The following is a 15,591-nucleotide window of genomic DNA, read 5'->3' as shown; positions in this document are numbered from 1 at the left end:
ATTTCCCTCTGAGCACTGCTTTTGTGGCATCCCATAGATTCTGAGTCATTGTGTCTTCATTAGTATTTTTCTTGAGGTGTTTTTAAAATATTCTCCTTGATTTCCTCATTAACCCATGGGTCTTTTTTTTTTTTTTTTTTTTTTTTTTTTTAGTAGAATGTAGTTTAGTCTCCAAGTAGACAGGTTTTTTTTTTTTTTTCCTCATTTCTTTTCCTGTGGTTGATTTCTAGTTTCATGTCATTGTGGTCAGAGAAGATAATTGAAATAATTTCTACACTCTTAAATTTGTTGAGCTTAGCTTTGTGCCCCAGGATGTGATTAATTCTTGAGAATGTTCCATGTGCACTTGAGAAGAATGTATAATTTGATTTTTTTGGATGCAATGTCCTGTAAATGTTGATTAAGTCTAACTTTTCTATTGTGTCCTTAGGATCTCTGTTGCTCTATTGATTTTCTGTCTAGAGAATCTGTGCATTGATGTGAGTGGGGTGTTAAAATCTTACTCTGTATTCCCATCGATTTCTCCTTTTATGTCTGTTAGTATTTGTTGGAGGTATCTGAGTGCTCTTATATTAGGGGCATATATATTGACAATTGTACTATCATCTTCTTGAATGGATTCTTTCACCATTAAATAGTGTCCTTCTTTGTCTTTCTTTATGGCCTTCATTTTAAAGTCTATTTTGTGTGATATGAGTATTGCAACTCCTGCTTTCCTTTCTTGTCCATTGGCGTGAAATATCTTTTCCCATCCCCTCACTTTCAATCTATATGTGTACTTTGCCCTAAAATGAGTTTCCTGTAGGCAGCCGATTGAAGGTTTTTGCTTTTGTATCCAATCTGCCACTCTGTGTCTTTTGATTGGAGCATTCAGTCTATCGACATTTAAGGTGATTATTGATAGATGTTTATTTATTTCCATTTTAAACCTTATTTTCCAGTTGGTTCTATGTTTCTTTTTTGTTCTTTTCTTTTTTGGTTGGATGGTTCCATTTATTTTACTCAAGTACTTTTCTTTTTAGTTTTGTGAATGTAATATTTGGTTTTGGTTTGTGGTTGCCGTGTTTTTTAAGTATGTTGACCCTTTCCTATATATGCTTGCTTTAGCCTGGTAGTCATATATGCTCAAACACATCATTAAAATAAAAAAAAGAATCTATATTTTCTTACTTCCCTTCCCCACATTGTATGATTTTGATGTCTCTTTTTTCCCCCCAACATCTTTATGTTTAGATCTGTGTGCTGGCTTATTTAAGTGACTGCTTTCCAATTGTGGTTTCCTCCATCCTAATTCTTCTGTTTTCCTTTTTTCTTTTTCTTTTTTAATTTAGAGAAGCCCTTTCAGTATATATTTTAGAATGGGTTTTATTTTGCTGTACTCTTTTAGCTTTTGTTTGTTGGGAAAATTCTTTATTTCCCCTTCTATTTTAAATGATTTTCTTGCTGGATAGAGTATTCTAGATTGCCATTTTTTCCTTTCAGCACTTTAAATATATATTGCCACTCCCTTCTGTCCTGGATTGTTTCTGTAGAGAAATCAGCTGATAGCCTTATGGGTGTCCCCTTATAATTAATGCTTTGCTTTTCTCTTGCTGCCTTTAGAGTCATCTCTTTACCTATGGCTTTCCATTTTTATTACAATATATCTTGGTGTGGTACTGTTTGGGTTCAACTTTTTCAGCCCTCTGTGCTTCCTGTATCTTGATATCAGTATCCTTTAGATTTGGAAAGTTTTCGGCCATAATTTCTTCAAATATATTCAATCCCCTCCCCTTTTTTCCTTCTGAAATTCCTATTATGTGTAGATTGGCCCACTTTATATTATCCTATAGGTTTCTTAATTGCTTTCATGTTTTTTTTTCCTTTGGTTTTCTGTCTGCTGTCCTGATTGGGTGAGTTCCATTATTCTATCTTCCCAGTCACTGGTTAGTTCCTCTGCATTATTCATTTTGTTCTTTATGGCCTTTAGCTCTGTTTGTATCTCTGCAAATGAATTTTCTTGCTTTTCTTCACTCTTCCTTATATTTTCTTGTTCCTTTCTGAGGGAATCTGCCTTACTGTTCATATCCCCTCTTAAATCCTTCAGTATCTTTGCTATCTCCCTTTTGAACTCCAAGTCTGTCAGAGTGCAGAGATCTGTTTCATTCTTGTCTGCTTTAGATGAATTCTCCTGTTGCTTTAACTGGGAATGGTTTCTGAGCTTCTTAATCCTGCTTATGTTGTTTTTCTGTGAGTTTTTGGAAGCCAAACTGTAGTCTTATAAGGTTACTTCTCTGCAAGAATAGCCCATGTATTTTTGGGGGGTTACTATTTGTTTTTGGTGTGGGAGTTTGAATATTTGCTCTCACTTTCTTTGGTTTGAGCAGCCTGTTATTCCCACAATGTTCAGTGTGTTTTCAGGGTGAAGGAGGCAATGGGTAGGGCCAGCAGTGGGTGGTTGGTCTTTGGTCTCTCAATAGCAGCCAGGACCTGCAGGAAGCTGGCACAGGCTGCTCCTAGTTTCAGGGCCCTGGGAAGTGATAATAAGCTCTAGGCAGATCTGCAAGTTTACCAGAGCCTTTGGTAGAAGCAGCAGCAGGCTGTGCGAGTTCCCAGGGGATTGAGAGCAACAAAAGCTTGTGTTTGATTGCAGTGCCCTCCTGTGAGGTGATTGGAACCACAGGTTGTGCCTGTTCAGGGAACCCTTGTGGGAGTGGGCCATGACCATCTCTAGATTGAATGATAACTGTGGTGGTTTTCCCCTACTGTAGACCATGCATGAAGCAACCTGTATCACTTAGCCCACGTAGGAGGTGCTGTGCAGGCTGCTCCTGGTTGCAGGATCCTGGGAAGTGACAGAGATCAGGCATGTGGGTACGGCCCACAACATTTGGCAGTGGCAGCAGCAGTGTGGGTGTTTTCCCAGGGCTGCGAGAGCACCAACAGGTGGTGTTTGGTCACAATGCCCTCCTCTTGGATGGGGCTACAAGTGTTGTCTGTTCACAGATCCCTATTGGTAGCGAGCCACTCTCACCTCTGGAGCCAGAGGTAACTGTGATGGTTTGCCCCCACTTCCTGTAGACCATGCCAGAAACACCTCATCCTGCTTAGCCCCCACAGGAGGTGCTGCACAAGCTGCTCCTAGTTGTAGGTTCCTGGGAAAGGACAGTGATCAAGCATCTGGGCACTGCCTAGAGCACTTGGCAGTGGCAGCAGTAGGTGAGTGTGTTCCCCTGGGAGTGAGAGCAACACCAGGTATGTTCTGTAAAAATGTCCTTCTCTGTGGTGCCCTCTGAGGTGGTTGGAGTTGCAAGCAATTTTTTTTCAGGTATCCCCAGTGGTGGTCAGCCATGCCTATCTTTGGAATCAGGGATAACTGTGGCAGTTTGTCTCTGCCACCTGCAGACCACCCAGGAAGTACGCTGTCCCACTTAGCCCATGAAGGAGGTGATGTATCAGCTGCTCCTAGTTGTGGGGTCTTGGGAAGGGACAGTGACCAAGTGTCTGGGAAGGGACAGTGACCAAATGACACACCACTCAGAGTGTTGGCTGTGGCAGCTGCAGGGTGGGTGTGTTCCCAGGGGAGTGAGAGCAACAGTGTATGGTGCTTGTTTGCAGTGCCCTCTTTTTTCTTTTTGCCAACCCCTGAGGTGACTGGGGTCGCAGGTGGAAGCCACTCAAGGCCCCAAGTGGTGGCAGGCCACAACTCCCTCTGGCCTCTGAGACGACCACCTCAGTCTGTCCCAGCCACCTGTAGGTCATGCAAGAGGGACCACATCGCAGTTAGCCCCCTGATGCCCTTATCCCCCAGAAGAGGTGCCTGGACACCTAGAGCCTGCACAGGGAGTGCGCAATCTCCCCTAAATGTGCAAGAGGCTTTTCGCCCCTCGTAGCATGCACCAGAGCCACCCCACCCTCTGAGAGCCCGCAGTCATGTGCCTGCGTGTGCGACAGTGTAGGGAGTTTCCTATGGCACCTGCCCCTCCTCCTCTTGCCCTTCCCAACAGTGGCGCCTTGCCTCTCCTGTGCATCCATACCTTCTCCCCTGTTCCCTCTGCTGTTGCGTTTCCCTCCTCAGCCCATGGCGTTATTCTCCCCTGCCCATGGCACGCTGCTCCTTAGCCCCTCAGGCTGTCCCCACACAGCCAGCCCCAGTCTTCTCTCCCAGACTGACCTCTGGAGCCTGAGTCTCAGCACCCAGCCCCCTCCTGAGCATCTCAGGGTGTGGTGTCTGGGCCAGTGGTTCAGATGATCTGTGCGGCTCTCACTCTGCTTTGCTGTTCTCAGTCCAGCTGCTGTGCTTTTCTCAGAGACTTTGAGGTCCTGCCGACTAGGCCAATCTTCCCATCATTTAGGTGGATTCCCAGGAGGTGGGTTCCTTTTCTCCCTCACTCCTCCCTCTTTGGAATGCTAGTCCTATCCTGATTCCTTTTCTCTCTCTTTGTTTCTTTTGTTCTGCCCAGTTATATCAAGAGTTTCTTGCCCTTTTTGGAGGTTTAAGTTCATCTGCCAGCATCCAGTTAATGTTCTGTATGAGCTGTTTTACATGTGTATGGGTTTTTTTTGATGTGTTTGTGGGAGAAGGTGAACACGACCTCTTACTCCTCCACCACCTTGCTCCACCTCCCCTCCACGTTCCTTAAGAAGTTCACCCCTTCACTCTGTATTCAATTGCTCATGTGTATATCCTCGGACTCAATCCAAAATTTCCAGACACAGTGTATAGACCAGAGTCAGAACTCTAGATGCACACATTCTTTTCTACAAAGTTGGGGAGTTTAAATATTGTCCTCAATATCTCCAATACTTCCAGTTCAGGCCATAATAACATTCATTACGGATGCCTTTTACAGCAGACAGCTGTAGCCCATTTGGAGGCCATGTCTCTGGAGTGTCTAAAATGTTGCTTCTGATAAAAGTCACTTAGGTTGAGTGTTTTTTTTTTTCCCCCAAGGATTTGTAACCCTTGCACAGAACATCAACTGAATGCTGGCAGAAGACCTTAAACCTCCAGAAAGGGCAAGAAACTGTTGATATAACTGGGTAGAATAAAAGAAACAGAGAGAGAGAGAGAAAAGGAATCAGGATGGGGCTAGCATTCCAGAGGGAGGAGTGAAGGAGAAAAGGAACCCACCTCCTGGGAAGCCACCTAACTGCTGGGAAGATTGGCCTAGTGGGCAGAACCTCAAAGACAGCTATAGCCCATTTGGAGGCCATGTCTCTAGAGTGTCTAAAACATTAATTCTTTTTTTTTCCCACTGTACAGCAAGGGGGTCAGGTCATCCTTACATGTATACATTACAATTACATTTTTCCCCCAGCCTTTCTTCTGTTGCAACATGAGTGTCTAGACAAAGTTCTCAATGCTACTCAGCAGGATCTCCTTGTAAATCTATTCTAAGTTGTGTCTGATAAGCCCAAGCTCCCGATCCCTCCCACTCCCTCCCCCTCCCATCAGGCAGCCACAAGTCTATTCTCCAAGTCCATGATTTTCTTTTCTGAGGAGATGTTCATTTGTGCTGGATATTCGATTCCAGTTATGAGTGATATCATATGGTATTTGTCTTTGTCTTTCTGGCTCATTTCACTCAGTATGAGATTCTCTAGCTCCATTCATGTTGCTGCAAATGGCATTATGTCGTTCTTTTTTATGGCTGAGTAGTATTCCATTGTGTATCTATACCACATCTTCCGAATCCAATCATCTGTGGATGGACATTTGGGTTGTTTCCATGTTTTGGCTATTGTGAATAGTGCTGCAATGAACATGCGGGTGCATGTGTCTCTTTTAAGTAGAGTAAAACATTAATTCTGATAAAAGTCACTTAGGTTGAGTTTTTTCCCCAAGGGTTTGGACCAGATCTTTGAACTTTGGTCGAGTCTTTGGAATAAGGTTTGCATCTAGGGTACTGAGACACTTTGGTTGTAAAACCTTGAATGTCAAGCTGAGTTGAAGCATGTGCTCACCCAGTTACAGTGGGAAAGGTCATTCATTGGAAATACTAGTGTCCACTGACTTTTGAGACCTATGCTCTCTAGGGGTGTTTTTCATGATGAGACTTCCTTGTCCCACTTCAATAAAATGTTCATAACCCTGTCTCATGTTTCATGATGGTTTCATCCTTTTTCTCAATATCACCTTGAGACCAATAGGACATCTCTACTTAATCCTCTTAAGAGTGGTCTCTGATGGAGCATCTATCCTATTAAAGGATATTTAATGGGAATATTTGTGTGATGAAATTCAATTAGGTAAGTTTCTACAGAGACACACGTTTTCCAGGTGTGTAGTCAATCAATTTATTTGAACCCTCAGAAATCAAAAGCCCCCAAACACAATAGGAGTAGTGACCAGAAGAGATGAAATGGGAAAGGGAGGTTGATTGTGGAGAGAAAAAGATGAGGTTATACAGGAACCAGGGATGTTGGTTGTTGGTCTTAATTCCCTAAAGAAGATCTTTTGCCTGGTCCCCAGTGGCACACCCTGTAGATGAATGAAACAGGAGAGCAGATTTAGGAGAGTGAATACTGTGAAAGCTGAGAGGGGTGAGGTCAGGAAGTAGGATTTCAATGGTTGGGTCCCAAAACTCTAACCTGCAAAATTCGACATCCATAAAATTACAATGCTAGGTACTTGATATCTTTGCTGAAGCAGCATTGATAGCAGGTCATTTTTACTTACACTTTGGCGACGGTAAAGTCACTTTTTATTCACTGCTAGGACAGTCATCTGGGAACAAATAATAAGGGACAGGAATGAAATCAGTGAACATGCCATGTCCCAATATTTCCAAGGTTTGCTTTTTTATGTAAGGGGTTTTATAAAAACAACAACAACAACAACTTTGTGTTTCTTTATAAAAAATATGGAAGAAAACCTTTTAGGAATCCACGTGTTTGCTGACAGAACATTTACAAACCGAGGGGGTGACAGATTCAGGAAAAGTACAGTCCTTTACCAGCTTTGATGACGTGCACCACACTTTCTTCTGGAATGCCCTTCTCTCTCATCAGCTCCTTGAACTTCTCCACGTCTTCGTCTTGAGTTTTATTTCCTTTGCCTGAAAATCACCATGGATACAGCAGAATTCCCCCATTAAATATATCCGAATACAAAATTGCCCCCATAAAGGTATCTGCATACAGAATAAGATTGAATGGGCAAATCAAGCTTCACTTGGAATAATTCAAGAGCATCTCAGACAGTTCCCATCTGCCACGATGCAGAGGTCTGCTCTCTGTCTGAAGAATTCATCCCCATCCAGCTCACTGACTGCACACCCTCCAGCATCAGCGGTAGGACCCCAAAGGCTCCTCAGGAGGTCCATGCATTAGAGTCAAGTGCATCACAAATATGAACCTGCATGCTCCTCTCTCAGCTTCTGAGTCTCTATTGCTGAATTCCTGCCTTGTTCTGGAGGCAATAACTAGGAAACAGGGTTCTCCCTTTCCAGAGACACAGCCACCCTGTCACACTCATAATGAGAGACTATTTCTTCTTTCACTCAACCACAGTTCTGCCTGATAGCTTCTTTGAAACAGACACTCCTGTCCAGGGTGACAGCACACCTCCTGGAGCCCTTCTGTGGTCATTGGGGTTGAGAGCAACATTCATGAGGACAAGGCACCAGAAACATGAAACAGGATGAAGATGTATTTCACCCCTTTCTGTTCCAGGGCTTAGAATGCATTGAAAGCTAACATCAAGTAAAGAGATGGCATTCAACTTGATTAAAGCCATGGCTCGAGAGAGTTGACATGGTAGAACCTTGTTTCCAGTAAAACTCTTGCACTGAATTTTCCTTTTAACGAGTGGGACTTTTTGGAAATATCTGATGATACTCTCCTCCTCTCCCAGCTCCTGTTTTCCCCTCCCTTCTTTGTAGATTGCATTCCAGAATCCTTAGCTCAAGGAACCTAAAGACATGGGCCTTGTAAATGGAAAATGATTAGTATGTGCGCATATTACATTTATGAGGGAAAATGCTGACAAGGCAAATGTTTTATGACAGTGACATCGGGAATATTCTTGGTGTGAATACAGACCAAAGAGCGCAGTCATTCTGGGGGTCTTGCCTTCATCATCCACATTTTCATTATATCCTATGAGGGCATTTTCGGAGACGTGAATACCTTTAAATTTGTCTTTACCTCCATCTGTGAGAAAGAGAAAACAGACATATTCTCAACCTGCCTTCAATGTATTTAAACACCATGAGCATAGATTATCCAATGTAAGTTCAACAATCTTTTATATTTCTGTGATTCCAGCCACGGAATTGTTTTCTCTTCATTGCCAGAATCCACTTACCTTTTATAACTTTGGGTTGCCGAGTGTCTGTCCTGTACCATCAGGCAGTCTTCTGAACACTTGATATGAATGATTACTTTTCCTTAGCCCCTCAGTCTCGGTTATTACTTTATTTTTTATTTTTATTTTTGTCTTTTTTGCCATTTCTTGGGCCGCTCCTGAGGCATGTGGAGGTTCCAAGGCTAGGGGTCCAATCAGAGCCGTAGCCACTGGCCTACGCCACAGCCACAGCAACACAGGATCCAAGCCGCGTCTGCTACCTAACCACAGCTCATGGCAACGCCGGATCCTTAACCCACTGAGCAAGGCCAGGGATCGAACCTGCAACCTCATGGTTCCTAGTCGGATTCATTAACCACTGAGCCACAACGGGAACTCCTCGGTTATTACTTTAAAAATGTGTAGCGGGTGTGTAGCGGCCACTACCCTGTCCATAGGTAATAAGACAATGTGTGTTGCCGGACTGTGCAAGCATTGACTACAAAACAATTAATTCCCACCCACGTGGGGGGGGGGGGGCTTCCCTCCACCTCTGTGGCTCTGCCATGTTTCTCTGGAGGAGAATGAGCATTGATGGACTTTGTGTTCCCTCTAAACCCTGGGAATGCATTCTCTTCCAGCCCTCCATAACACCTCATTGGGTTCTCTCCTCAAGGTCAGATTTTAAACTTCTGATCTGTGCCCCTGAGACCCCAGAATCCCATTTCTGCCTGGATCCCCATAGTATTCCACATTAGAATATCAGGAGTCTGCATGAGCCAAGACGAAGCAGCAGCGGAAATGGCTTCATTGTTCCCTAGCCCCACACCAGCGCCTGTGTCTTGCTCAAGCCCTCTGGGGATCCATGAGCCTGGGCTTATATGGGGAAGTTAAAATCAGACTGTAAGCCTCCTTCAGACTCACAGTTACCCTGTATGATTGAATCATGGTTTTACAAATGAGGGGTTTTGCCATCCGTATCACTAATATTCCTCTCTACAAAGCGAGAACAGACTCACAGACATGGAGAACAGACTTGTGGTTGCTGAGGGGGAGGGGGAGGGAGTGGGATGGATGGGGAATTTGGGGTTGGTAGATGCAAACTATGACACTGAGAATGGATAAGCAGTGCAGGCCTGTTCTACAATACGGGGAACTATGTTCAATTTCCTGGGATAGAACATGATGGAAGATAATAAGACAAAGAGAATGTGTGTATATGTATATATATATGTATGACTGGGTCACTATGCTGTACAGCAGACATTGATATGACATTGTAAATCCACTATACCTTAATTAAAAAGGGAGTATGGATCTATGTCTCTGCCTATACATATGCACGACATTATATACACACGTATTTGAATATATGCACATATATAATATATACATATATGCAAATATATACATATTTATGACTATATATATGAAGAATTGATTCACTTTTCTGTACAGCAGCTCTTGGCACAATATTTAAATCAACTATATTTTATAAATATACATGAAAATTACCTCCTAATAGTGAACATTATTGATGAACATGTAGGGAAATATTTCAATGACATATTTACTGATTTCTCTTCATTGCCCAGCCAGCATGCTACTGCTTATGTTAGCCAAGCGTTAAATATCACCTTTTTGGTGTGGCTGTGCCTGCAGCATTCAGAGGTCCCTGGCCTGAGATCCGACCCAAACCACAGCAGTGACCTGAGCCAAAGCGGTGGCATCACCACATACCTAACCCACTAGGCTCCCCGGGATCTCCTGGGAATGCATATTGACGTATTTAAACTTTAATCAAATATGTATCCCTTTGTCCATTGGAAATTAGTCCTGTCTTTGAGAACTGCCCAAAAGAACGTAGAGATGTCAGTCTTAGCCAGCATCCTCATTGCTTTGACCCAAAGTTGCATGTAAGAGGCATTGTGGTTGGTGTTTGAAATCCCTATGATTTCCATGGATTTTAAATTCATCCGGCATTCACCGAATAGATGAAGATATTCTGAGATGGTTTATAAAAAGTGCATCCTGCAGGATGCTATTGATGGGTACACGCAAGGGAGACCCTTGAGATGTTGTTTCTAAGGTTGTTTTAAATATTCTAGAAACTTTTTTGGGTACCTGACACCCTCATGAAATATCAGCTCTAGGGTCTGCGCCCCCCCGCCCCCCGCCCAAGGAACATTTATAGTCAGAGGGACTGTCTGAATCGTTTGATGGAGCCCTTTGTTCATGATACCACAATGCTTGGAAAATTGAGAGACTTCAGCCTGGTGACACCTGCAGCCTTAGTAGAACTAGAATTCCCATGTATGGGGTCTTGAAGGAAATGCAGACCACAATTTCCACCCTCATCTACCTTTAGCTGTTAAACATTCACAGTCAAACATCATAAGCCTTGTTGTCTGTCTTTGTTCCCTTTGTAGTTAATTCTACACATTTTCCATTCACCTTTAAAAAGAAAACATTGGTTAATGTAGAACAATGAAAATTTGGCATATAAACAGAATTTTCACTTTTTAACCCTCTCTAGACCCTGTGTAGGGATCATCTCAGAGCCTATGATAAATGGGACATTAACCAGGAAGAAATTTGTTTCCTAAGATCAAGGAACTCCCAAGGGACAGGCTGTCTTGTCTACACATCATATCTGAGCAGAAGGACTGCAGCTCAATTGCAGGTTCACAATAGGTCGTTTGAAACCAAATAAACATCTAAAACTCAGGAATCTCAGAGAAAGAAGCAAAAAGCCTTTGCCAAAAAAGAAAACAAAACAAAACAAAAAAAACCCTATTAGAAATGAAAAAGACTTTGCTTGAAACTGGGAGGCATGGATCTCAAGAGAGACCTTAGTGGTCTCTCAGCACTCTGGCAGTGTATTCTTAGATGATAGCCAAAACATGCAAAAAAATTGAAGGAAAAATGTGTTTACTTATATCAAAAAGACAAACTCCTCTTCTATCAATACCTCATAGGAGAATTAAATAAGAAAGGGCACCTGTCTGTATACAAAGAGAATCCCACAAAGAAGCATACATAGAAAAACACCTGATATTCTTTTATGATGTATGGAAATTATTTCCCTATATGATAAGTATAGATTGTCACCAGTGTAAAAATACTCTTGAGTGACTTCATACAGATCTATCTGTGCATGTACATGAAAAACATTTATTTGACCTACACAAAAAAAACACACACTATTCAAATGGAAATAATTCAGGAAGAACCAGTTTAATTATTGACAAGACATATTGCAAAGGAATGACCACAGTGAGGTGTGTTCACTGTTAGGAGTCTTTAAGGAAATGCATTGAAGTGATTCTGAACAGCCACGAAGTGGGAACAGTTGTGCAAGAACTGCAAAGTATACACATTTTTACACATTTAAACCAAGTCCTTTCACGTGTCTTGTAAAAAGTGACTTCTTGTATATATGGACACACAGACACATTTTGAAAACCTTTTGCTGAGTGAAAGAAACAAAGGAATTGATGTAGGGTGCATCAATTCCCTGTCTGAAGTTGTAGAAGTGGTGAGACAATCAGAGGAGTTTTCACTTGCAACTAGAAGGTAGTTAGTGGTGAGGGGAAAAAAATGAGATTTGGAGCAGGGATAGGAGCATGGTATGTCATGACTCTTCAGGTGGTTAAACAGGTGTGCACATATCAGAACTCACTCAACTATGTCCTTCCCCATGGTGCATATAATTCCACATAAATACATCAAAGTTGATTTCAGGAGAGGTGGCCATATAAGTCAAATCTAGGGCCCCAAAGTGTAAACAGGAAAATAATATGGTATTCTTTAAAATATTATTGGGAACAGATATGTGTATCTCCTGGGAGTGTATGTGTGAGTCTATATATGTGTCTGTATAATTGAATGATGCTATCAAATATGTGAAATTTAAGATATAATCAATTCTATGTTTATATTTCTAAGACACCATCTCTCCATGCATAAACCTTTTCCTACTGTTTTCTTAATATGCTTCTTCTTCACAGTATGTTATTTGTTTTGCACATTCCTCATAAAACACCTGTGCTGTCATGAACATTCCATGAATATCCCTTGCTGTTATGGTGACTTTAATAAATTGACTCCTGACTAAAAATCTCAGAGTCACCCTTCAGGGTAGAGCTCCCTTTGTGCCCTGCACCTGCTCACAACCTCTGAGGCTCAGTGTGAAGGCTCTCCTACAAGTTCTGTGTGAAAAATTCCAGCCCCTGGTGGGAACTGTAGGGTTTAGGGCACTGGCCCCTTCCTGCTGCTTTGTCCCTCTTTCCTTGAAGGGCTTGATGCCAGCGGACCTCCTGGGACTTTCCTTAGAAGCCAAGGTCCCTGAATTTCTCTGGAGGCTTATGGTGGAAATGACACAAGGTCTCCAGAGACCTTTCTGAACTGTACACCTGAGGGGGTCTGGCTCCTGTGCAAAACCCAGGCATGTCCCCGCACATAGAGAAGCTGGACCTTCCTCAGGGTCAGGTATTTTTATGTGTTTTCCTTCCCTGTTAGGTTACTTAGTTGACAAAAAAGTGGAAGGATACCGTATTGTCTATGTTAGCAAAATGCTGTGGACATCAACCTGGCATAGGCCATTCTCACGGGTCTTCTCTTGGTCACTGGCTGTGATGGAGTGGGGTTTCCATGCTCCAGAAAGCTAAAATAAAAATCTATTTTAGAAAGATGGATTCATCTATTTCGATGGATGCTGCTATCATCCATCTAGCGGGTCCCCTCACGTTTGCAAATCAACCCACATTATCTGACTGCACTGAACAAAGCAGGATTTAGAAAATCCTGTAAACAATCACGGCAACGTTAAAACAAGGGTTTGAGGTCGTTCCGAAATAGCTGACACTCTGTCACCAGATGCAAGAATCCACTCCCAAGAGATCTTGGCTGATCCACCTTCTAGTTTATAGAAACCATAAAAAGCTTGTAAACCCCATGAATAGATAGAGTGGATACTCCAAAGACCAACTTGGAGAAGGCAAGGAGCCAATTAATGGAGCAAGTCTGAGTTGGAGATAGATGGCTAGGCTTGTGGATGCACATAGCAAAAACCCCTAGGGACCCAGACACCCACACAGCCAAGACCTCTTCCCAGACCCGCCCACCCCTGGTACCTGTGAGGGATCTTGCTCAGGCTGAGGTTCCTGGGCGCAAACCAGACCAAGTGCCAGACTCAGCAGCAGACTCTTCATCTGGGGGGTTCCTGTCCTTCTGGAGAAGTTGTGAGCTTCCCAGTTGTTGGAGGTTATCTGAACTCTGCCCCTCTTCATAGGACTGGTCTGTTGTCATGAGGCTTGATGAACCAATGGTTGTTAGGTTGTTAATCTAAACCTTGGTGACATTAAGTCACCTTAAAATATCCTGTTTGGCAGTGATGAGCTATTCTGGCATTTTGTCATTTTATCGATGAGATCTGATTTAAGAGAAGCTTAAGTGGATCTGAATATACGACCTTTAGAGTCAGTGATTAGTCACAAAACATAGCAAGTATTTTAAGGACAGTAAGATTTATTTTCTTATATATCCTGAGATACGAAATGGGATAAGCAATCCAAGACACCTATCCCCAATACCTGTATTATTTTCTTAATGTTGAGGTGATATGTATAAACTCTTTTTCTAGACCCAAAGATTTTCTCTCTGGTTTTACAAGTTAAAACAATTTCTTAAGATACCCATGGAAACCCTCCACTTTCTCTGGAATGATGGGTATATTATAACCTTTTTCTGCCCCACAGCAGGCTCTGTCATTCTACTTTTTGCCTTTTTTGTCTTTTCCAGGGCCACACCCATGGCATAGGGAGATTCCCAGGCTAGGAGTTGAATCAGAGTTATAGCCACCGACCTATGCCAGAGCCACAGCAACTTGGGCTCTGAGCCACAGACTCTACACCACAGCTCATGGCAATGCTGGATCCTTAACCCACTGAGCAAGGCCAGGGATCGAACCCACAACCCCATGGCTCCTAGTTAGATCCATTAACCACTGAGCCACGGTGGGAACTCCCTTTGTGTTTAACTGAGAGGACCACCCATGAACATGCCTGGTACCTTCATGTAAGAGGGAATATCATCTGTTCATGTTATTCCTCCATTCCCCAAACATCTTTTAGGCAATCTAATCTGTAATAGACTATGTACTCATTGGCTGAGTTGTTTCTCCAGGCAAGCAAGAAAGCATGGTATTAGATCCCCCTATTTTTAATAGTTGGAAGGAGAAAACAAACAAATTTCCCCTTTCTGTATCTCTGGTTATTTTCAAAGACATTGAAACAGCCAGCAAACCTCTTGTTTGTATTTTTTTAATCAAAGTTTTATTCAATTTCTTTTTCTTTTCTCGTCATTTATCTAATAAATACCCTAAAAATATATTGTGTTCTTAGTGTGAAACAAAGAAACATGAACCTCTTATGAATTCCAACTCAACCAAGTGAAACCATCCAGAGTGCTGAGTCAGGATTTGATGCTCGAGGGTCATCTCCAAGCCTCAGAATAATTCTCTGTGTGGGATGTCACATCTTTGAGACGAGGGTGGCTTAAGGGGTTCTCCAGCCTCCATCTTCAGTGGACCCCAGCTTCATACCCAAGAGGACCAGAAAGAGTATCTTTTTTATGTTCTCTTTTAGCCCCCAAATCCTTTTTCCTCTTTTCCTCTCCATATATTCCTCTGTGTATTGTCTTATCTAATCTTCTGCTGCGACGTATATATGACTGGAATTTTGGTGTCTCATAATACCCTGGAAGTTTTTCTCTCTTAGGTCCTTGATTCAGCAAACTTTGAACAGGGCTGTGATCCCACATGACACCTCTTAGCTTCCTGTCACCACCGCCTCCATCATTATATAACTTCATCATTCCAGGTTTTGCTCTTGGAGTCCTACCAACATGTTTTGCCCTGGGGATGTGTGCTAAGATCATTCCATGTTTGGAAGACTTTTACAGCTGCCCATCCAGGGAAGCTAAACAGTAGTTACTCTAAGAGATGGTGGTAACAGTTTGGCTTTGCTGCTTATTAATCTTGTGAGAGCCAAAGGAAGTCACACAAGGTTAATGCCAACTCTTTCACTTATCCTGATGATCAAAATGCAGGTTATAATATAACAAAAATGGGACATGCCCACAGAAGCTTTATTCTTACATCCTCCCCCAAAATAATGCCAAGCTATCCTGTGTACCTCTTTAGTGGTACTTCCTTCTCCAAGTTATCCAGGATTCTAAAACTATCAAGTCTATCTCCCAGGTTGTAAATTTCTGTATCCTTTTTCTGTTTTATCTGCATTTTTTTTTTTGGATATCTTAGG

At 42.5% G+C, this 15,591-nt stretch overlaps 1 protein-coding gene across 4 annotated transcripts; it reads right to left on the bottom strand.

The window, feature by feature from the left end:
• Positions 1-6,265: 6,265 nt before the first annotated feature.
• Positions 6,266-13,592, bottom strand: LOC125118787 (odorant-binding protein-like). 4 transcript variants are annotated; one of them, XR_007132891.1, is made up of 7 exons: positions 13,405-13,592; positions 12,861-12,935; positions 10,632-10,723; positions 8,026-8,136; positions 6,939-7,040; positions 6,662-6,709; positions 6,266-6,463 (listed from the first exon to the last, which is right to left on the bottom strand). XR_007132891.1 is itself a non-coding variant. In XM_047765615.1 (7 exons), exons 3-6 carry the CDS (start codon positions 10,663-10,665, stop codon positions 6,687-6,689), a joined length of 270 nt encoding a protein of 89 aa, XP_047621571.1. In that variant the 5' UTR covers positions 10,666-10,723; positions 12,823-12,935; positions 13,405-13,592; the 3' UTR covers positions 6,266-6,463; positions 6,662-6,686. The 4 variants fall into 4 exon arrangements, 1 of the variants encoding a protein (XP_047621571.1); XM_047765615.1 differs by having other exon boundaries at positions 12,823-12,935; XR_007132892.1 differs by lacking the exon at positions 12,861-12,935.
• Between the last annotated feature and the right edge of the window lie 1,999 nt (positions 13,593-15,591).

This window comes from Phacochoerus africanus, chromosome X, assembly GCF_016906955.1.
Source record: "Phacochoerus africanus isolate WHEZ1 chromosome X, ROS_Pafr_v1, whole genome shotgun sequence".
NCBI classification, from domain to species: domain Eukaryota; kingdom Metazoa; phylum Chordata; class Mammalia; order Artiodactyla; family Suidae; genus Phacochoerus; species Phacochoerus africanus.
Note: the sequence above shows the minus strand (reverse complement) of the source record. Positions and strands in the feature narration are given on the sequence as shown.

Coding starts and splice junctions, on each gene's coding strand:
- LOC125118787 (XM_047765615.1), bottom strand. CDS start 10,665: ATGATGTTTGACTGTGAATGTTTAACAGCTAAAG. Junction 7,041..8,025: donor CAGAATGACTGCGCTCTTTG/GTCTGTATTCAC, acceptor GGTGATTTTCAG/GCAAAGGAAATAAAACTCAA. Junction 6,710..6,938: donor GGTGCACGTCATCAAAGCTG/GTAAAGGACTGT, acceptor ATTTGTTCCCAG/ATGACTGTCCTAGCAGTGAA.